The sequence below is a fragment of the Lolium rigidum genome, chromosome 1 (assembly GCF_022539505.1).
Source record: "Lolium rigidum isolate FL_2022 chromosome 1, APGP_CSIRO_Lrig_0.1, whole genome shotgun sequence".
In the NCBI taxonomy this organism is placed as follows: domain Eukaryota; kingdom Viridiplantae; phylum Streptophyta; class Magnoliopsida; order Poales; family Poaceae; genus Lolium; species Lolium rigidum.
The window spans coordinates 63,140,517-63,163,127 of NC_061508.1; the positions used below are offsets into that span (position 1 = coordinate 63,140,517).

Consider the following 22,611-nt stretch of genomic DNA (forward strand, 5'->3'; position numbering starts at 1 on the left):
GCTTAATCCTTTGTTACAGCAAGCCAGGTGAGATTGACAACCTCACTTGTTTCGTTGGGGCAAAGTACTTTGGTTTTGTTGTGCAGATTCCGCGTTGGCGCAGGAATCCCCGGTGTTGCGCCGCATCACATTTCGCGACCATCAACCTTCAACGTGCTTCTTGGCTCCTACTCTGGTTCGATTAAACCTTGGTTTCTTTCTGAGGGAAAACTTGCTACTGTGCGCATCATACCTTCCTCTTGGGGTTCCCAACGAACGTGTGAGTTACACGCCATCAATCGTTCATGAAGAGCGCGCGAGATGACAACATCTATGACAGGAAGAGCGCGCGGAATTTCATGGTGAGTTGGTTGAGCGACATGTTGGGGAAGCATCTTGAGAATACTTCTTGTATATGCATAATTCGTTGCGGGATCAAACCACCTATGACCATCTTTAAGCCGATTTGATTGAGCACATGTGGGAAACCAAGATGACTAGTATGTTCCTGTATTCAATTTAAGTTGCATTATATTTAAAACTATGTAGTGTGTAGGGGTGGAAACAGATCGGATGCGGATCGGATAGTGCCCTTCCCATATCCGTTTTCATATTTTTAAAATTAAAATGGATGCAATACGGATGTTGACGAATTCGAAGCGGATGTTACTCGAATACAAATACGGATAAGATGTTTTCCCAATTCAGAGCGGATACGAATATAAGGAAATAATTGACTCATGTCATATAATGAGCTAATTATATAATGGTATAGCGATAAATATAGTGATATAATGCATAGTAGTTTCAATTTCAATCACATAAAAGAACATTTGGTCGATTTGTTAGTTTCTATAGGTTAGGTAATTGCCATATTGGGGTCGAATTTCTAAATTTGGCTAACATAATCTTATTCGGATACGGATGTATCCATTTCCATATCCACATTTGCTTCAAAATTCAGTACCATATTTGTATTTGTTTTTGTAAAACGGATTCGGATATTACCATTTTCATTTCCAATTTCTCGAATACGGTTGTCGGATAATATGTACTATTCTTGTTGGAACAATATTTACTTTTCTACAATTTGAATTGTGTTGCTTGTAAAACTACTATTTGAAAGGCAAATTCCAACTGGCCAGGTCTGACAAAGACAACGCGAAACAAATGAGTCGCGCCGCTATACGTGTTGTGCTGGCAGGTTGGATAGACACAACCAAACTGTCCATCGACCAATCCAAACGAACATAAACGAACCATTTATATCGGTGTTTTAGGTAGGCCCACTGGAGAATTATTTTTAAGCACTGGGGATGGCTAAGACTGCTCATAGTGAGAGTAATTTAGCTAGTAACATCACACACTTCAAGGTATTTTGGTGACATGACATAACAATAAATGAAATAAGAGAGGGAGGTGGTAACTAGCTATGTTACCATAACATCACACACTCCAAGACAAAATGAGTCTACAAATTAATAAATGAGATTTTGCATGATACCACCTCTAAGTTACTTTCCATTATAAAAGTAACAACATGGACTAGTAATTTATGCATGACACCACCTTATGTTACTTACCACTATGAGTGAATTCCCTCCTTCGCGTTCGACCGCTCGCGCGGTCTATTTTCTTGCGTGGCAGTGCTCATGCCATGCGCGAAATCAATTCCCTTTTTTGTCACGTAGTGTTTAATTACGTTCACATGCAGTTGTGTGTTCACACTAACAGCTCATGTTTCTACTTGCAAGTTGCATACAGCCTAGAGCGTTCACACTGCTTGCATGCCCAAAGTTCATGGGTTTGCATTTAATGAGCCAACTTTTAAGCACGAGGGAGGCTCTCACAAGTTGATGCATGCATGCACAGAGTATGATGAGGACATCCCTACCTCACTACTACCTCCGTCATTACCAACTGAAGATGAACCTGCTGTGAAGCTCAAGTCCAATGAAGTCAGGATTGTACCAATGACACGAGCTCGTGCGAAGCTACTTAAACAACAGGTGAACTTGTTCCTAAACGATACCTTGATTGATGAGAACTTTATACTACCTAAGTCCTATTACTTATGTATCATCGAGTATGAAGAGGAGACAAGCATCGCACGAGGAGGAGGAGCAGCTGGACGTGAAGATGGACGTGAAGCTGGACATGGAGCTGGACATGAAGATATCTCATGGACGCGCGAGGGAGGAGCGGGAGGCATGCGCGAGAGGAGAAGAAGAAGTCCAGGCCGGTCCAGAACCCGGTCCGACCGGCCGCCACGCCGGGCCGCCCGGTCCCTGGCCCGGTCGACCGGTCGCCAACCGGCCGCCAACCGGAGGGAGCCCCTCGTACCGGACGGAAACCGGAAACCTCGCAGATTTCCGGTTGCCGACCGGTTGACCGGACCCAGACCGGACCGGCCGGTCCACAGCCCGGTCGACCGGATTCCGGACCGGACCGGTCCGAGTCCGTCTCGACCAGATCTATTCCGGGTCGGTTATTTTCGTACTTTTTGGACCTGAGGTCGTTCCAGACGCCTATATAAGTCCCTGGGACGCCCCACAAGTTGCTTTAGACCACGTTTAAGATAAACCCTAGTTCTTAGTTGTTTGCTCTGCAAAACTATTGAATTCCCTACACCATATTGCTTGGATATTGTGTAGATCCTGTTTAAGTTTTGTGTGATCTCGTTGTTCCATTGGGAATTAGACGGTTGCAACTTACCGCTCGTGGTCGGCGGCTACGTGCGCAAGTGTGTGGAGTTGCGAATATCTTGGCGGGGTTGAGAGCCGTTGCATCCGGCGACGTGGACCAATCGAGAGATCTCGTTGCGCCATACAAGTTATCATCCACTACATCGTCGTGTTTCTCCGCTGCCATCACCCCGTGATCATCATCACCACCGTTGCTTATCGAGAAGATCGGGCCACCCCTTATCATCTTGGTATCGGATTTCCAGTTTTCCTCGGTAAGCCATCCACAATCCACCCCATAGTTGAGTTGTGAGTGTTTTCCTATCCCAGAGAAAGCCAAAAATATTTAGGGTTAGGGTTTGCCATAGCCATAGCTTGCACTAATTTCGAGTTTTAGTTGCTTTTCGTAGTTGTTTTTGCGTAACTTTATCTTTCTTCTAGTAGAATTGTTAGGGTTTGAGTTTTCTCTATCATCTAGTTTATCATATTGTGTCAGCTTTGTTACTCCGAGTCCACATAGCGTACGGTGTGCTTGTTCCCAACCATAGACACAGCCTTTCGATATACGTGACTAGGAACTTCCCGGAAGAGACTAGTTTTACCGCTCGACAGGTTGCTCGTTAGGGTTTTTGGTGCTTTGCATATCTTGTTGGCCGTGTTATCAAGGAGTTGAGTCATAAAATAAATAAAAAAGAGAAAATAGAAAAGAAGCAAAAAGAGCTACATAGCTGCGTGTGTTACAAAAAGAAAAATACAAAAAGAGAAGTGTCGTGCTAGTTGAATCAAGTGAAAGGCCTAAGTTTTCTTTACTGCACCTGTAGTTGAGCAATCTTGTGCCTGTCTCGTTGAGCTTTGCTAGCGTCTCTCTAGTGCATTGCAACCTTTTCCTCCATATAGTTGCATTGCCCCTTTATATCGCCTTGTGTGAGTATCATTGGTTGTCTACGGTCAGCGCTAGAGCTTGTTATTGGTGCAAATAGGTAGCCTACCTACAGCCCCATATATACTCTGCTTTGTCGTGTGATTGTTCTTATACCCTTGATATTCGCTTCGCTACATCCGTGCACTAGTTGTTACTACAAGTGGTAAGCAACACTAATTTACTTTGGAACGGTAAGATTTCCTTTTTTTATCAGTTTTGAGTGAGTTGTGAGAGTACCACCATATATTTTTGATTTAGTGCACTAACCTACTAATCATGTCTGCTAGTGATCATAAGATTGTTAACCAGGAGAACAAGGATTCTGCAGATATTATTAACTGGAGGGAGTTTGAGGCTCTTCGTAATGAGATGCGACGTGAATTCCGCGCTCAGGATGATGAGCTTAAGGGTACAGTTGACGAGATCAAACAAACGCTGGATGCTACTAATGCAACTGTCACTGGATTGGCTGATCAAGTAACGGATATACAGCGCAATATTGCAGACATGCTCATCGCTATTGAGAACTTGACTGCACAACAACAACAACAAGAAGATGATGAAGATCCTGAGCTTGAAGATGACGCACACAATGCTCGTGGTGCGCCTCGTGGTCATCGTCCTCGTGGTTGGGTTCCACTTGGCCGCAATGGTCGTGGACAAGATGAAGAAGATGGATTGGGTAAGCCTAAGTTTTCCATACCCAAGTTTGAAGGAGGAGCTGATGTTGAAGAATACCTCACTTGGGAGCTCAAGATTGAGAAATTATGGAGCTTACATCCCAACTACTCTGAAGATAAGAAGATCAAGCTTGCTTCTTCTGAATTTGATGGTTATGCATTGCGTTGGTGGGATTCTTTGGTTCGTAACCGCGACGAAGATGGTGCACAGCCTATCCGTACATGGTGTGCAATGAAGGAGGTTATGACTTCTCGTTTTGTGCCTACAAATTACATGCGGAATATATTTGATAAGTTGACACTATTGAGGCAAGGTGTGAAGACTGTTGATGAGTACTACATGGAGATGGAGATGCTTATGCAGCGTGGTCGTGTCCGTGAGTCTCTAGAGATGACAATGCAGCGTTTTCTCAATGGATTGAAGTATGATGTTAAAGGCATTGTTCGTCATTACACCTACACAAATATGAATCAATTGTTACATCATGCAAGAGAAGTCGAATCACAGTTGGTCGAAGAAGCAAAGGTTAAGGGACGTGCTACGGGAGTTGGGCGTTTTACACCCCGCGCGCCCTCTACGGCGCCGGCACCTTCGACGCGCTCCGTTCCTTACTCTACTCCGCCTAGCAAACCGGTCTCCAATGTATCTAATGCAAAGAAGTCCAAATCTGCTGCAAGTACGAGTGGTTCTGGTGTGTCTACAACGCGCAACCGCGATATGCTTTGCCATACATGTGGTGGAAAGGGTCACTTCAAGAGAGATTGTCCTAACCGCAAAGTCATGTTTATCAATGAGGACAATGAGTATGAGACTGGAGATGATGTTGATCCAAATGGTCCAGACAATGATGACTATGACACTGATGGTGAAGGATGCATATCCTTCTGATGCTCGCACCATTGTTGTGTCGCAGCGTGCTCTTAATGTGTTGCCTAGTGCATCTACTCAGCGCTGCAATTTGTTCCAAACCAAAGCTTTAGTTGGTCCTGACAAGGCTTGCAAGGTCATTATTGATGGCGGGAGTTGCCGCAATTTAGCAAGCAAGAAAATTAACTTACAGCCTATGTCACCACAACAAATTGTCAATAAGTCTCGTCAGAAGATTGAATTCAATTTGGAGGATGCACCTCTAGATAGGCGAGAGAATTGTAATGTCGTGAGTGATATAACGAAAAGTGAGAGAGTGAATTCCTTAGTTTCATTAGCCACCAAAGAAGACATGAGAGAATTTAGTGAGGATCCTACGGCCATGCCTCTTGTGCTTTTGTACAGGGGTACGGTATTGGTTTCTAATGACATGACCCCTCTTCCTCTTGGTGTTTCTAATGTTTTGCAGGAATTTGGCGACGTGTTTCCGGAGGAGGTACCCGCGAGCCTACCACCATTGCGAGGTATTGAGCATCAAATTGACTTGATTCCCGGAGCTTCGCTGCCCAATAGGGCGCCATATCGCACTAATCCCGAAGAAACGAAGGAGATACAGAAGCAAGTACAAGCGCTACTCGACAAAGGTTATATTCGCATAAGCCTTAGTCCTTGTGCTGTTCCTGTTATTCTAGTTCCTAAGAAAGATGGTACTTGGCGTATGTGCGTAGATTTGCGTAGTGGTTATCATCAAATTAGGATGAAAGAAGGGGATGAGTGGAAAACAACCTTTAAAACAAAATTTGGTTTATATGAGTGGTTAGTAATGCCTTTTGGGTTAACTAATGCACCTAGCACTTTCATGAGACTGATGAACCATGTTTTGCGTGAATTTATTGGCAAATTTGTGGTTGTGTATTTTGATGACATATTAATCTACAGCCGCAATGAATCTGATCATACTATACATATTCGACATGTTTTGCAAGTGTTGCGTGCTAATCAACTCTATGGTAATCTTGAGAAGTGCACATTTTGCAAAGATAAGGTCATATTTCGGGTTATGTTGTCTCTAAGCATGGAGTAGAAGTAGATGTGTCTAAAATTGAAGCTATTCAAAATTGGCCTACTCCCATGAATGTGAGTCAAGTAAGAAGTTTTCATGGTCTAGCTGGGTTTTATAGAAGATATGTGCCCAACTTTAGTACTATTGCCGCACCTTTGAATGATTTGACTAAAAAGGGTGTTGTGTTTGAGTGGGGCGCAACCCAAGATCATGCTTTTGATGAACTTAAGAGATTGTTAACTTCCGCACCGTTGCTTGCACTTCCTGATTTCAATAAGCAATTTGAGATTGAATGTGATGCTAGTGGTATTGGAATTGGTGGTGTGTTGATGCAAGAGGGTCGCCCAATTGCATATTTTTCCGAGAAACTTTCCGGTGCTAAGTTGAACTATCCTATCTATGATAAAGAATTGTATGCTTTAATTAGAGTTCTTGAGGTTTGGCAACATTACTTGTGGCCAAAAGAATTTATCATACATTCTGATCATGAAGCTTTGAAATACCCGAAAGCCCAATCTACTTTGCATAAGCGTCTAGCTAAGTGGGTTGAGTTTATTGAGTCTTTTCCATACATTATTAAGCATAAGAAGGGAAAAGATAATATTGTTGCTGATGCTCTATCTAGGAAGAATATGTTATTAACTCAACTTGATGTTAAAATTCCTGGTTTAGAGATTCTATGTGATTTGTATGCTACTAATCAAGATTTTGCTGAACCATATCGCTTATGTGCTCTTGGTACAGCATGGGAAAAATATCACATACATGATGGGTTCTTGTTTAGGGCTAACAAACTATGTGTTCCAGAATCGTCTGTGCGTTTGCTCTTATTGCGGGAATCACATGCTCGGAGGTTTGATGGGTCACTTTGGGCGTGAGAAGACGCTACTCATGCTAGCTGACCACTTTTATTGGCCAAAGATGAGGCGGGACGTGGATAGATATGTGAGGAGATGCATTACTTGCAATAAGTCCAAGTCCAAGCTGAAGCCTCACGGTTTGTATACTCCTTTACCGGCACCTACTACACCATGGGAGGATATTAGTATGGATTTTGTGTTGGGTTTGCCGCGTACTAAGAGAGGCCATGATTCTATATTTGTGGTAGTGGATAGATTCTCTAAGATGTCCCACTTTATTGCCTCGCCACAAGAGCGATGATGCGTCGCATATTGCTAACCTGTTTTTCAGGGAGATTGTACGTCTACATGGAGTCCCGAAGACTATTGTTTCGATCGTGACGTGAAATTTATGAGCTACTTCGGAAGACGCTTTGGAGAAAGCTGGGGACGAAGCTGCTGTTCAGCACTACTTGTCATCCCCAAACCGATGGTCAAACCGAAGTGGTGAATAGAACATTGTCACAACTGTTGAGATCCATGATCAAGAAGAACCTGAAGGAGTGGGAAGAGTGTTTGCCGCATGTGGAGTTTGCTTACAACAGGGCGGTGCATTCTACCACGGAGCTATGTCCTTTTGAGGTGGTGTATGGTTTCAAACCCATTACTCCACTTGACTTGTTGCCTTTGCCCATACATGAGAGAGTTAATATGGAGGCATCTAAGAGGGCAAATTTTGTGAAGAAGATTCATGTGAAGACTAAAGAGTTGATTGAGAAGAAAGGCAAGAGCAATGCTGCAAGGATGAATAAGAAGCGCAAGGAGATGTTGTTCAAGCCTGGTGATTTGGTCTGGGTACATTTTCGCAAGGATAGGTTCCCGAAGCTGAGAAAGTCTAAGTTGAAGCCTCGTGGGGATGGTCCTTACAAAGTGCTTGCCAAGATCAATGATAATGCATACTCGATAGATCTTCCAGAGGATGAGTTTGGTGTCAGTAATTCTTTCAATGTTGCTGATTTGACACCATATGACGGAGAAGACCTTGGAGCGTCGGGGTCGACGCCTTTTGAAGGGGGAGATGATGAGGACATCCCTACCTCACTACTACCTCCGTCATTACCAACCGAAGATGAACCTCGTCGTGAAGCTCAAGTCCAATGAAGTCGAGATTGGACCAATGACACGAGCTCGTGCGAAGCTACTTAAACAACAGGTGAACTTGTTCTTAAACGATACCTTGATTGATGAGAACTTTATACTACATAAGTCCTATTACTTATGTATCATCGTGTATGAAGAGGAGACAAGCATCGCACGAGGAGAGGAGCAACTGGACGTGAAGATGGACGTGAAGCCGGACATGGAGCTGGACATGAAGATATCTCATGGACGCGCGAGGGAGGAGCGGGAGGCATGCGCGAGAGGAGAAGAAGAAGTCCAGGCCGGTCCGGAACCCGGCCGGACCGGCCGCCACGCCGGGCCGCCCGGTCCTCGGCCCGGCCGACCGCCGCCAACCGGCCGCCAACCGGAGGAAGCCCTCGTACCGGACGGAAACCGGAAACCTCGCAGATTTCCGGTTGCCGACCGGTTGACCGGACCACTGACCGGACCGGCCGGTCCACGGCCGGTCGACCGGATTCCGGACCGGACCAGTCCGAGTCCTGTCTCGACCGGATCTATTCCGGGTCGGTTATTTTCGTACTTTTTGGACTCGAGGTCGTTCCGCACGCCTATATAAGTCCCCGGGACGCCCCACAAGTTGCTTTAGACCACGTTTAAGATAAACCCTAGTTCTTAGTTGTTTGCTCGCAAAACTATTGAATTCCCTACACCATATTGCTTGGATATTGTGTAGATCCTGTTTAAGTCTTGTGTGATCTCGTTGTTCCATTGGGAATTAGACGGTTGCAACTTACCGCTTCGTGGTCGGCGGCTACGTGCGCAAGTGTGTGGAGTTGCGAATATCTTGCGGGGTTGAGAGTCAGTTGCATCCGGCGACGGGGACCAATCGAGAGATCTCGTTGCGTCATACAAGTTATCATCCACTACATCGTCGTGTTTCTCCGCTGCCATCACCCCGTGATCATCATCACCACTGTTGCTTACTGAGAAGATCGGGCCACCCCTTATCAGAGTATCTCGCTATTTTTTCAGCACAAGGCATGCTCTCAATTCTCTTTATTTGCAATTCCCTTTTGACAATTATCTTTTTTGCAATTCTGTTTTTGTTGTTATTTCGTACGGTAGTTCATGTTTTTTGGATTAATTTTTATAATTCCCTTTTTCGGGCTAGTGGTTTTTAGGGGGGAAAGAACGGGTGGGGGATTCAGTTGCAACTCAAATGAACTACCACTTGCTACTCAAATTAGTATTTCTTTAAGTTGTAAGCTAACAAAAGTTGCTAATATACTCTAAATTAATTTTACTTTTTAGGGTTGCTAGGTATTTAAATTTACCATTGATAAATAATGGGGCATCAGGTTGATAACTTGTAAACAAAAAAAAGAGTCGCTAAAATATTCTAAATGAAATTAGATTTTTAGGCTTGATAGTTATTTTTTACCGTTGATAAATAATGAAGCACCGGGTTGATAGCTTGTAAACTAAAAAAGATTCGATAAAATATTCTAAATGAAATACTTTTTATGGTAGGTAGTTATTTATATTTACCACTGATAAATAACGGGGCGCCGGGTTGATAGTTTATAAACTAAAAAAATGGTCGCTAAAATATTCTAAGTGAAATTAAATTTTTAGGATTGATAGTTATTTATAAATACCTTTGATAAATAATGGGGCACCGAGTTGATAGCTTGTAAATTAGAAAAGAGTTCCTAAAATATTTTAAATAAAATTGGCTTTTTAAGGTTGCTAGATATTTATATTTACCGTTGATAAATAACAGGACAGCAGGTTGATAGTTTCTAAACTTAAAAGAGTCGCTAAAATATTCTAAATAAAATTAGCTTTTTAGGGTTGATAGTTATTTATATTTACCGTTGATAAATAACGGGACACCGGGTTGATAGCTTGTAAACTAAAAAAGATTCGTTAAAATATTTTATAAATAAAATTAGCTTTTAAGGGTTGATAGTTATTTATATTTATCGTTGATAAATAACGAGGCACCAGGTTGATAGTTTGTAAACTAAAAAAATAATCGCTGAATTATTCGAAATGAAATTTGCTTTTTGGGTTGGTAAGTTTTTAAATTTACAGTTGATAAATGACGTATTTCAGGGTTGATAACTTTTAGCCCGAAAAAAGTTGTCAAAACATATTAACATGGGTGCTAGTTTTGAAGATCTCGTCGAACGAGTTCATTAGTGAAAACGTATTTTAAATTGAAGTTGTCATTTGGGAGATAAAACATTTTGAATTTTAGAACTAATAAAAATTCTCGCTTACATCATACTTTTTATCTCGTAGGAAATGCATGCAACATTTTCTATAAATAACAAATTTCATCAAACTTTTGTTAGAAAAAATCGGCTAATAACATATGAGCTAAAGAAATCTGTTAAAATGTTTAAATAAAATTAACTTTGGGGGTTAATTTTTTTTATACATTTACCGTTGATCACTCGGATACGGAGAGTTGATTATTCAAATAGAGAGAGTTGATAACTTTTACCCGGAAAAAATTGACGAAACATATTAACATTGGTGCTAGTTTTGAAGATCTCGTCGAGACGAATTTATTGGTGAAAGCGAATTTTAAATTGAAGTTGTCGTTTGAAAGTTAAAACATTTTAAATATTTACATTTGGAAAGGATTTCGCTGACATCAGCAAATCTGTCTCCTAGCGCATGTATGCAGAACTTTCCCTGTATAACAAATTTGGTTTGATTTTTTTTATTAAAAACGGAAATTTTACCTTAAATAAAAATTTCGAATATGACTAAAAATGAAATTTTCTAGTTAGAATCTGACCGGCGGTTAACCGCCAGCTAGGTTGCCGGGAGCTCCTATTGCCCGCTTTAAGCGGGAGCGAGTCTCCCTCCCGCCTGAAGCACTAGCTTATGGGCCTCCCTGCAGCGGCCCAATAAAAGGTACTTCCTCTTTTTCGTTATCTTTTTCTTTCTGTTTTTTTTCATTTGTAAAAGCATTTTAAATCTGAAGTTTTAGAAAACCGAACATTTTTCAAAATTATTTTTAAAAAAACTAAACATTTTTAAAAATGAACATTTTTTAGAATGAACAAATTTCAAAGTAAACATTTTTTTAAAATGAACCTTTTCAACATCTAAATAATTTTTAATTTTGAACAAATTTTAAATCTGAACAAATTTTAAATTTGAGAAAAGTTCAAAATTTAAATCTGAGCATATTTAAATAAAAAACGAAATCTGAACAAATTTCGAAATTTGAACAAATTTTAAATCTGAACAAATTTTAAAAATGTTCGAAATTGGAAAATTTAATAAATTGAAAAGGTTCGAATTAAACTGAATAGAAAACCGTTTTTTAACATGAGAACATAAAACCGTTAAAAAACCTAAATTCAGAAGGAAAGGAAAAAACCGAAAAAATAGAACCTGAAGGGGACGAAGCAGTCTCGTTAGATGGGCCCGGCCCATAACTGGCTTCCCTAAGCGGCGCCCCAGATAACCTCCGCATTGAGCGGAGAATAGGTTTCCCCTAGGTTGCCCCACTATGAGTAGCCTACACACTTTTTGAGTGCCTAACCAAACACCTCGAAAAGGCCCATATGAAGTCGAGGCCCTAGCCCAAACTATCCTTCAGCCCAATCCGGGTCTCGTTCTGAGACGGTTTACTCCCTTCCCGGGTATTAAAGCCCGCTGTTCCTCTAACCCAATCCCGATTTCCCCTTGTCCTCCAGACAAATCACTCTCGCGTTAGGTTTGAGCCGAGGCGAGAAGGTCCGAGCTCAGCACGCGGCGGCCATGGAGGACGAAGAGCACGAGGTGTACGGCCAGGAGATCCCCGTCGACGGCGAGGACGTCGACATGGGGGCCGGTGGCGACGACGCCGCCAAGGTCCGTTTCCTACCCGTCGCCCCCGCCGCCGCGGCGGCTTCCTCCCCAAACCCTAACGCTGGTACTGACCCTCTATTCGCCTGTGCAGCTTCACGAGCTCGACGAGATGAAGCGCCGTCTCAAGGAGATGGAGGAGGAGGCCGCCGCCCTCCGCGAGATGCAGGCCAAGGTCGCCAAGGAGATGCAAGGTTCGTGCCGTCTCCCTTTACGCTACCTGTCCGTACCAGTTTTTAAGACCAGCATACGAAGCGGGGTGACGGGGAAATCTGAGATCCGGGACAATAAGCTTGCCTGTTTTTATTACCTGTTGGTTTGGGTCTGTTAACCGGCCATAGTGTATACGCACGTCTGTATCAGTGGTTTGACCTTAGCTGATTCTGCTAATATAGACTGTATGTTGAGGTCTAATTTCTTTGAGTTGGTCCTTAAATGGCCCTAAGGGTGTGCATCGCTGGTTTAGCTGGTTTTGGACAGGTTCAGCAAACCAGCATAAAATTAACGGTTCAGAAGGTTTGGTTTCCACTGGTTACACGCTTTTGAACCGTTGCTTGGCATGATTAAGCCCCACCTCTATGAGAGCTGAGCTCGCCATCATGGAGCAGGAACAAAATTATACACGCCGGCGCAGCTGAGTAGCAAGAACGCCAGGCTCCACTGCGGCATGGCGCACCAATCACCACCTGCACATCTTCTCGTGTTGGATGCGCACTCGTCCTCACTTGCCTCCTCTTCCCATGATCCCATCAACACGAGGAAGAATAGATAGGAGCAGACCAGCAGAGCTGCAGAGGCAGGATCCGAAATCATTTTTTTGGATCGACCTGGTGCTCAGTCCTTAGCTGAGAACTCAAATCTCGCGTTGTGAATGGCGGAGTGGAGAGAGAACAGCGGAATAGATGGCTAAAGCTGAGGTTTACGTCTGGCCGGAGGAGAATTGATGTTGCAGATTGGAAATGGTCAGGACGGTTTCAAACCGGGCAGAACCTGTGAACCGGACATAAGGTTTTTGTAGAGTTGGTTCCATGGTGTGCTCGGGTTGACTGTTGACACCAAACCATGAACGGGCGATATGGCCCTACTTGTGCGATTCTGGTAGTTAACCTGCCTTAAGATTGATGTACACGTGCTGTTACTTCACACAATTAGTCCTCTTAATTCCTGGGTCGGAGTTGGGTAGTTCTGTTGTGCTAAGTCTAGTATGGACTAAGACTAGATTCTAACTTTGAAGAAGTATAAAGGAACTATATATCCGCACCTTTGTTTTCTGGAACCTTTTATTCAATGATGATTAATTAGTGCCTCTTTGCTTGTCAAGTTAATCAAATGTAATAACACCAGATATCTGTTTTGATTCTATATAGCTATACATTGCAACTTCTGTTAACGCGTTATGTCTTTTCATCCATGTAGGCGGGGATCCTAATGCAACCACATCAGAAGCAAAAGAAGAAATGGATTCTCGTTCTGTGTTTGTTGGCAATGTAAGTTTTTCTTATCTTGTCTAAATTTACATGTGCACTTCTCATACAGCTATACCATATCTTTGAACATGCATCATTGATAATCATGTTTCTGTATAAGATCTGGTAGAAAGTATTTGTTTTACAGTATTAACTACTGGGAAAGACAATAGTCTTCTATTTTTATCTATGCATTTTATTGTATTTATTTTCTGGTGCATTGATTGAACAATGGCATTGGACGCAGGGTAGTCTGCTATCGTCAAGTCTTTGAAATCAAAATTTTGGCCTATGGCTGAGTCTCAGTGCAAGTTCTAGTGCTAGATTAGAGGGGGGAAGAAAAAAAGGAAAAAAATCCTTGAAAAAAAGAAAAAAATATTTGAAAAAGTAAAAAAAGAATATAGAAAAGAAAGAAAAAAAAAAGAAAAGTATGATGTGATAGGAAATTCCCCCCAAAGTGCCAGTAGTCTACTGCTGGATATACTCCGCCTGGCGCTTGAGACTCATACCTGGACTGATGCGGCATGCTATCAATAGCCGTTGGTAGATGAACATGAGTGGCAGGAGTGCTTAGGCATGACATGTAAGTGTGAACTCATATTTTACGTTGAGACTATTGAAGAATGCTGTGTTTTTTATGTCCTGCCTCTTGGAGATTTATCCTCCATAATACATGTCTGGCTTTCTTCTCCTTGTGGAAATCAATTACTTTTTTGGTGTTGTTCCCTTCCACACCAGTCATTAATAACCAATCTAATATTTCGTCTGCCTGTTTTATGATAATTTTGCGAAATATAACTTTTATTTAGAAATATCTGTATAGTGGGTGTATAGATAAGTTTTCACCAGTGTGCCTCTGTGTTGGAGTGTGTATTTAAGCAGATAACAATATCTGTGATGTTTTAGTATTTCATAGCGGTAAACGGATGCATGATCGGCCTGAAAGCATCCTATTTTTTGCTTGTTCCCATCCACCACTCATTAATAACCAATCTAATATTTCGTCTGTCAGTTTTATGATAATTTTGCGAAATATAAGTTCTTTGTGTTTTGTAATATCTGCAGAGTGGGTGTATAGATAATTTCACCAGTATTTCGTCTGTCAGTTTTATGATAATTTTGCGAAATATAACTTGTTTAAGAAATATCTGTAGAGTGGGTGTATAGTATACCAGTGTGCTTCTGTGGAGTGTGTATTTAAGAAGATAACATTATCTGTGATGTTTTAGTACTAAATAGCCGTAAACAGATGCATGATCGGCCTGAAAGCATCCTATTTTTTTGCTTGTTCGAGCCCCAATGGCAGGAGTGTGTATTTTGCTGGAAGTTTTGATAGTTGGATTCTTCATTAAAATGTGAGAGAAGATTTCATCCTATGACATCAAATAAATAGAGGAAAATACTTTAGCAGCAGTTTCTGAGTCGCTAATGACATCTATCATTCAAACTTCTGCAAGTGTGTTGTATGTGTCAGTATGCTTTCCAGCTTTCATGTGTATGTTGCAAGCATATTATCATCTGTAGTGTCTTATAGAAGTTGGTGTGAGTAGTTTGTAAGTAAACCCTGCAGCACGACTATCATTATCTTTGCACTATCCATTTAGTGCTGCGTATATGGTCTAGCGTGTAGTGTACATAATCTTGCAAAAGAGTGGCTGAAATGTTATCTGAAAAATCGATATGATGCTGAGTTACAGACCCATACCATCATCAGTTCTAATTTATGTCTCAGTATCATGTATTCTTTGTATCACTGTACCTGTCGACTTATGCTAGTGTGACAGTGTGGAGTCTGTTTACTTTCTATATCCTGTTTTTGATGTTTTTGACGAAGTAGGTTAGCTTTAGGCTATTTGGTCATCTATATTATTACCAAAGTACCTGTAGCATTAGTACATAAGAGTGTGCACAGAGTGTTTGTCTATATGCTCTTAGACACAAAGCAGATCCGCCTGATTAAATTGCATGAGAGTTCTTAGTGTTCCTATAATTTAGTTGGTCGTTCATGTCTGTATACTTCTTTAACTGTGCCAACGAGATTTACCTGTTGGTTATGCAGCCTCATTAGTCACCTACAAGGGACACATCCCATTGAGCTTAGGATCCTGTTGGAACTTAGTGGAATAAATAATTTAGAATAGCAAAAGGCAGTGAGAAATATTTGTCAAGTAGGTTTTGTGCAGAAATTGACATACAATCTTGGTACTGTTGGTTTGTTTTGTGTATTTTTGTACTCACTATGCTTCTTATTTCTTACTCATATATGATCACACTGCAGGTTGACTATGCATGTACTCCAGAAGAAGTGCAGCAGCATTTTAATTCTTGTGGAACAGTCAACAGAGTGACGATCCTGACTGATAAGTTTGGACAACCCAAAGGTTTTGCTTATGTTGAATTTGTTGAAGCAGAAGCTATTCAGGAAGCTGTCAAGCTGAGTGACTCAGAGCTGCATGGTAGACAAATCAAGGTGAGCTGCGAATTCATCCTCTCCTTGAACTGAAATTGACCACCTTGTTTTCAGCAATAATCGACGCGGCATGCTGACCTTCCAACCTTCTTGTATGCAAATCAGGTAGCGCCGAAGCGGACTAATGTTCCTGGGTTGAAGCAGCCTCGAGGGGGTCGAGGATACAACCCATATGGCGGCCACCCCTACATGAGGCCATATCCTCCACCGTTTTTCAATCCTTACGGTGGTTATGGGTAAGTAATAGTAATTTGCCTATTTAGTACCCTTGCCTCTTGGGCCATCTGAATTTAGGAGATCATCATCATCAGTCTGTCTAAATGCCATGCTGTTTTTTTTTTCTTAATGCAGGAGAGCTCCCAGGTTCCGTCGGCCACGCAGGCCCTTCTATTGAAGTACTCGCTCTGATGGAGTTTGGAACCAACACACGGACACTAGTCTTCTATTGTCAGCCAGAAAGTTCAAGCTCCTTACACTGTGTTTCGTTGTTTCACAGTTAGATGTGATGGGTATCTGTCATGTACCGTGTTGTGTTCACAATGTTTAAGCCATTGCATGCAGCAGCATTATGTACTATTTGACTTAGCAATCATGTTAAACAATATATTTTACTGTATGTGGATTATAATTTATTCCTCTAGATGCTTTTCGATGTTTTTCCTATCTAATTCCCAGTGTATTTTTCACCATTGCCTGTTCTTCGTTTATCTTGTTTGGATGGTTTGACTTGATGTGTTATGTGACCTGATGTAAAAATGAACATTCCAATTTCTGTTGTGATTTGTGATAATATGGTTCAAGGCTTCATGGAAAATAGCATTGTGAAGCAAGATAATCAGTGCGCTCCCACCCATTGGTTATCAGAATTGGCTTTCTGGGTTCGGGCAACACGCGCAATAGTCCCTCCATTGGGAACGCCCATCAGAACCTGGCATGCATTGCCAAAGCTGAAGTCGCAGAGCCACGCCACAGACACAGAGCTGCAGAGAAGCAGAGTGGTTCATGGCAAGGTCAGGTCTAGCTTGCCTTGCAAGAGACAACTGACTTGCCAAGTAAGCCATGATTCCCAGTCCATCTGAAAAGAAGACACTGCTTGGTCACAAGATTTTAGGACAAAATCTAGGACCTGCCACCAGTGAGGTCTGCCGTAAAAGTGGATTGCCTTTGTACTGTTTCCTCTGAACTTCTGGGGATCGCAATTACATGCGTCAATATCAGCTTCTGACACAGCTTTTCTGCATCTGTCAAACAGCTTATTTTTTCGAAAAGGTGATCCTGTCAAACAGATGGGATGGCACCCTGCGGAACCCAGTTCACATGATTGCATTACTCCACATTATAAAAACAATTTACAAGCACGGGTTCATTGCAAAACTGCAGAAACAAACAGTACTGCTACACACATGATGGTAAGCGCATCTGCTGTTATTTTCACCAGACATTGATTTGCTTTATGAAGCACCAAAGTTTTTATAGTTCACTTCAAATATCTGCAAGCTACAGATAACACAGTTACAAACACACATAACACGGAAGAAGCTGAAACATACAAGAGCACCACAGCACCAGGAGCAAGCAGACACTTCTCTCAGTAACTTGATCGGGCATTCATGGAGACGGCGGCCAATCAAAACCAGCATAGCCTTCACCAACTCCGCCGTAGAACCTCACCTCTAAGCCTTCCAGACCCTGGCCGTCGTCCCATATGCCCTCGTCGTCGCTCCCGATGGCATAGTAGTCATCATCCATGAACTCCCATGAATAGATGGAGTCATCATCCGAGTCGTCCGAGCACTCCTCCCAGAAGCTATTCTCGTAGCAGTCGTCCACACAAGGGCCTAGGACTTGCAGACCAGGATACTTCTCCTGCAAGAACTCATTGTCGACGCCCCAGCAGCCACGCAGGTCTAAGAACTTGAGGTCATGGCACTGGGAGGCAATCTCAAGAACAGCCTTGGTGGCGATGAGCATGTAGCCTATCTCCAGATGGCGGAGCTTTGGCATACTGCAAGCAATGGCACGGGCCTCGTCATGCTGGCAAAGCTTGCCAGCGACATCTATGGGGTGCATGACTCGCCGAAGTCCGACGAGGGATTTGCAGTTCTTGCCAAATGCCTCCAGAGCACGGGCGCCGATCTTGGTGCAGCTGCTCACATCCAAGAACGTAACATTGGACAATCTTTGTGCCACATCTTCCACTATGCAGTCACTGATCCTACTCCTTGGAAGCTCCAAGGTCTTAAGAGATCGTGCACTTGCAAAACAAAACAAGGCAGGGTCAGTAGGGTTCAACAAAATATCATGGATATGATCACCGGTAAACAAAGCATAACGGTTATGATGTATACCCCCATTCTATTAGGGTCTATAACTGGAAGGTAACATAAATATTTCAAAATGTACACAACATGCACAGTTAAATCCTTAACTACAAATATGAACTGAGTTTCTAACGTTCATCATTATCAGTAAACAGATTGACCCAGGTAGATTTGGAGCCATTCAGGATCATTTAAACCATGTGCCGATAACCCTGCATCTAATGCTTAACACACTGGAATGATGCTACTGTGTCTGTAGTTGTGCAATGGGATCAACAGAGTTTATAAGCATTTTAAAATCACTATAAACATACAAACAATTGTCTGAAAATGATTCAGTTCAGCACACATAGGCTGCACCTTGTTGTGTAAAGATGAAGTATAAAAATAAGGCAAGTAATTTTGGAATCAATAATACGGCACATAAGGAACTTGACTATGTTCATCACATTTCTTTGAATAGACATACAATGGAGGCCGAGTCTTATTATCAGACATGAGTACTTCAGTAATCCAACTCCTATAATACAACAGCACAGCCATAATATGCCATCTGCCGTTGCACCTTGTCGCAACCTAAACCATCAAATGCACAAAAGTCCCTCGTGCATTATGCAACCATGCTATCAAATCTGGAAAAGTTCTCCAGCAAAATACACGATTCCACGGCCTAATAGGTCGCCAATACTCAAGATCATACGAGCTATTCCCATCCAAGTTACCAAATCTCATCAGCAAAGCATCATGCATGGAACATAAACATGATTTAGACAAAGATCAGAACTTACTGGTCGGCGATGAAGGTGAACAACGAGTCGTTGGGAAGCCCGGACAAGCTAATGCGGCGGAATGAGCCCCCGCTACGAGCTATGAGCGTATGAACCATGCGGATGAGCTGGTCAGGCTTGCTATGTTGCTGGCTCCACTCCTGAATGTCGATCTCCTGCCAGCAGTAGGGCCCCGCGACCACCCGGCTCCAGGATTTGCAAACCCGGGGAACTACGGTGAGCATCTCCTGAAGGGAGAGGTTGCGGAAGATGAGGCCCAGGGCATCTGGCAGTAGCTCCTCCCAGCATCTGTACTCACTGCACTCTTCCATCCCTCTAGGAATGGCCGTGCAAGTTGTACGATCCACCTATTTCAAGAAAACTGTGGTCAGATATCCTTAAATTCACACAGCTTAAGGCTTGATGTGCTTTCTCATAAAAAAAGTACCACCGAACTGTTCAGAGCTAATTGGTTTCTTCTCTTTGCTAAGCAGCTACCGAAGTACAAAAAAAAGGACAACATACAATTCGAAGGAGAATTTTTTTTTTTGGAGATGTGTACAGTTGCAAGCTTCCCCTGACTCGCGAAGAACTTGCAAGCTGCAAGCAAATTAGTGTAACCGTGATGGCTGGGAGTCGGAGAAGAGGGGGAAACCATTAAGTTTCTTTTACCAGTCCAAGAAGCAGGCTAGATAAGGCAGAAAGAGAGAGAGGAGACCTGCCTAGAGCACCGCACACAGATATACTAAAAATAGCAGCCTTCTTGGAGCAAAGCGGACTGGTTTACCGGGAGCAAAAACCCAAATCAGGAAACAGTTATCCAAGAACCAGACAGACGAGACGGAGAGCGAGATGCGAGCACCAACCAAAAGCCAGGGAGGAACTAATTAACTTTGTTAAACACTCTCACTCACTCACTCACTCAAGTACCAAGGAAGTGGGAGGACGCCGCAGATCTAAAGCGACCCGACTTCACAAACGAAGAATTCAAGAAAGGGAGGGGGACACCCAGCACTGTAATTGGTGATGCCGAGCTAATATAGTACTGCTGCCCGCTCTACACACGCAGCGAAAGGCATGGCTGCTAGCTCCCAGGTCTCTCTCTGGATACTTGTGAGAAAGAACACAAAAGCTTCTCCCTTTCCGTGATTTCTTTTTATCTTTCGCGAGAGAAGAAGGGACCGAGAATAAGAATAAGAAAGAAGACCGCCGGTCCTTTTCGTCCCCCACGGAGGAGGATTCGCTCGCGGGGGAGGATAAGGACGAGAGACGGTGCGGAGACGGGGCATTTTTCAGGGACGATGAGATGGTCGGGAGGCTTACCAGCTCTCGGCGGACGAGGAGGAGGACTGGAGGAGCAGGAGGCAGTGTTCTTTGGATCTGTGGGCAGGAGCCTCGGCGGTGGGGGGAGGAGAGGAGGGAGAGACAGAGTCGAGTGAAACAGTGGCGGGGTGAATGTGAATTGGTCGGCGAGAGGGCCGGAAAGTTTACCCCCTTTTGTTGCGCGCGCCGGCGCGTGCCTTTTCTGGTTCGCGGAGAAGAAAAATGCGGCAGGGTGTTTTCGCCGGAACCCGGAATGAACCGAGGTTCAGTAAATTGCACGTGTAATTTCTTCAACTTAAACGTGGTGCCATCGTGATTTTTTTGAACTTAAGCGTGATATCCAAAGAAGAGAGGAGAGTGTGTGCGATCTGTTCACAGAGGCTCGAGAAGCCTCGAGCTAGCCATAATTTTCTGAAATTTGCTAGTTCTTAGCTAGCTGAAAAATAAGTTCGTGCTCAGTTAAATTTTACATCATTTAATTTACTTCGTGGTTCGTGCTAGTTCATCAATTGCAAGATGAGTTGTAATTGATATTTGATGATATATCTAACTGAGAACAAAACTAATTCTCAGTCGACTGAGAAATAATCGCACACTAATTTTCTTTCTCAATTTATTAGAGATCTTTATAAGAAGGAGAAAACTCACCTCCAATCACTAAAAACTAGCACGTTCCATAAAAATGGACCAAAACAATGCTCTAACAGAGTCCCAAAACGCCTCTTAATCCCTAAATTTTTTTGGGAGAGAAAGCTTCCCAGCTTCTTAGTTATAATCCTCTATTTTCTCATTAGGGAAAGCCAACTGCCGGCTCTGAAAGTTCTTGCAAGTCTGGCAGCGGCGAGGCTCCATCTTGATCCCGCGGGCGGCTATTCTCAGTGAAATCGACTGGAACTTTATGATCCTAGGTGTTTGAGGATGTTGTCCATGATTTAAGTTTAACGATAGAGCTCGATATTGAAGACGTACCATCTACCATGGCCGGTAGCGGGCCCTTATCAAGAAGCCGAGTTAGCCCTATTTTTCTTTCTAAAATTGTTACCATTTGACAACACACATGATTTGATGTCTAAATAAAAAATGCAACATAGATTCTTTTGTCCATGGAAACACATGGTACACCCTATTTGTAAGCAACCCAAATTTTATTCAGACAATAATTTGAAGAGAAAAATTGCTATCAGTCTATTATGGAGTATAGGTTTCAAATTTCACTGCATGTCAGATACCTTTATGTTAATGTTGTGAACTTTTTATTGAAGTGATTTTCTATGTATACTTGATGGTTCATTGAATACTTTCACCAACCTGAGTTGTACCGATGTTGCTCTCGTGTCAAATAGATCCGTCAATTTACATTACTTAAACTTCTGCAAGTGATTCACTTCAATAAAAAATGCATCTAACATGACATGGGGCATCCAAGTGCTTAGTTGACAAGTCATGTACCTTACAATTTGTTACAATTTGTTCATTTTTTGTCCTTCTCTTTCCTTCACTAGTGGAAAACAGGGCTTTCGTGGGAGCCTTTTGTCGCGGGCGCGCCTGCACCCGCGACAAATGGCCTGGCCACGTCGCCCAGAAACCGTGTGGAGCGGGCAGGGCTTTTTGTCGCGCCCTTTTGTCGCGGGCCGTATCTCGACCCGCGACAAAAGGTGTCTGCGCGCTGGGGCTTCCTGTCGGCACCCCTTTTGTCGCGGGTCGAGATACGGCCCGCGACCAAAGGGCCATGGCTATATATAGACACCCAGCCAGCCCCCCCCCCCCACCTTATTTTTTCCTTGGTGGTGAAGGTGGAGGTGTATGCTAGCTCATTTTTTCTACATGTGCACAAGAGGTGTTTGATGGAATGCTTGTAAGAGGGATGCCACTTGATTTTAGTTGATAAGATTTCTCCTCTTTTCGATCCTAAAAGGTTAGCCACTATTTTCTCGTATATATATATATACATAGTCCATACAATACTAATTTTAGAAAGGTGATTGCATCCGATATATATATAATTGTACTTATGATGCGGATGAGTCATCCATGGATGTACGGTAACCGATGTGCTCCCGCTTTCGGAGAGGGCGTGAATTCTTTCTCGCTTGTGGCCGAGGCCAACAAGTCGAAGCAAGGTTTTATGTGCTGTCCATGTCTAAAATGTAAGAACGAGAAGGATTACTCTTGCTCAAGAGACATTAAGAGCCACCTGCTTCGGTTTGGATTCATGTCCAGCTATAATGTTTGGA

The 22,611-nt window shown here is 42.8% G+C and overlaps 2 protein-coding genes across 6 annotated transcripts; one reads left to right on the forward strand and one right to left on the reverse strand.

Moving 5' to 3' along the window:
- Positions 1-11,900: 11,900 nt before the first annotated feature.
- On the forward strand, positions 11,901-16,627 carry LOC124685421 (polyadenylate-binding protein 2-like). The gene is made up of 6 exons (XM_047219763.1): positions 11,901-12,036; positions 12,125-12,224; positions 13,447-13,517; positions 15,775-15,966; positions 16,072-16,202; positions 16,318-16,627. Exons 1-6 carry the CDS (start codon positions 11,944-11,946, stop codon positions 16,358-16,360), a joined length of 630 nt encoding a protein of 209 aa, XP_047075719.1. The 5' UTR covers positions 11,901-11,943; the 3' UTR covers positions 16,361-16,627.
- Positions 16,628-17,284: 657 nt separating this feature from the next.
- LOC124685422 (F-box protein FBW2-like) lies at positions 17,285-20,510 on the reverse strand. Of its 5 annotated transcripts, none has more exons than XM_047219764.1 (3): positions 20,378-20,510; positions 19,076-19,422; positions 17,285-18,220 (listed from the first exon to the last, which is right to left on the reverse strand). In XM_047219764.1, exons 2-3 carry the CDS (start codon positions 19,384-19,386, stop codon positions 17,575-17,577), a joined length of 957 nt encoding a protein of 318 aa, XP_047075720.1. In that variant the 5' UTR covers positions 19,387-19,422; positions 20,378-20,510; the 3' UTR covers positions 17,285-17,574. The 5 variants fall into 5 exon arrangements, with proteins under 5 accessions (XP_047075720.1, XP_047075722.1, XP_047075723.1 ...); XM_047219766.1 differs by lacking the exon at positions 20,378-20,510 and adding an exon at positions 19,985-20,247; XM_047219767.1 differs by lacking the exon at positions 20,378-20,510 and adding an exon at positions 19,977-20,247.
- Between the last annotated feature and the right edge of the window lie 2,101 nt (positions 20,511-22,611).

What these genes read in the sequence shown, in the direction of transcription:
- LOC124685421 (XM_047219763.1), top strand. Translation starts at nt 11,944, where the DNA reads ATGGAGGACGAAGAGCACGAGGTGTACGGCCAGGAGATCCCCGTCGAC. An exon ending in GTGGCGACGACGCCGCCAAG is followed by an intron (nt 12,037 to 12,124) that starts GTCCGTTTCCTA and finishes TCGCCTGTGCAG; the next exon opens with CTTCACGAGCTCGACGAGAT. An exon ending in TGCATGGTAGACAAATCAAG is followed by an intron (nt 15,967 to 16,071) that starts GTGAGCTGCGAA and finishes TATGCAAATCAG; the next exon opens with GTAGCGCCGAAGCGGACTAA.
- LOC124685422 (XM_047219764.1), bottom strand. Translation starts at nt 19,386, where the DNA reads ATGGAAGAGTGCAGTGAGTACAGATGCTGGGAGGAGCTACTGCCAGAT. An exon ending in TTCACCTTCATCGCCGACCA is followed by an intron (nt 18,221 to 19,075) that starts GTAAGTTCTGAT and finishes TTGTTTTGCAAG; the next exon opens with TGCACGATCTCTTAAGACCT.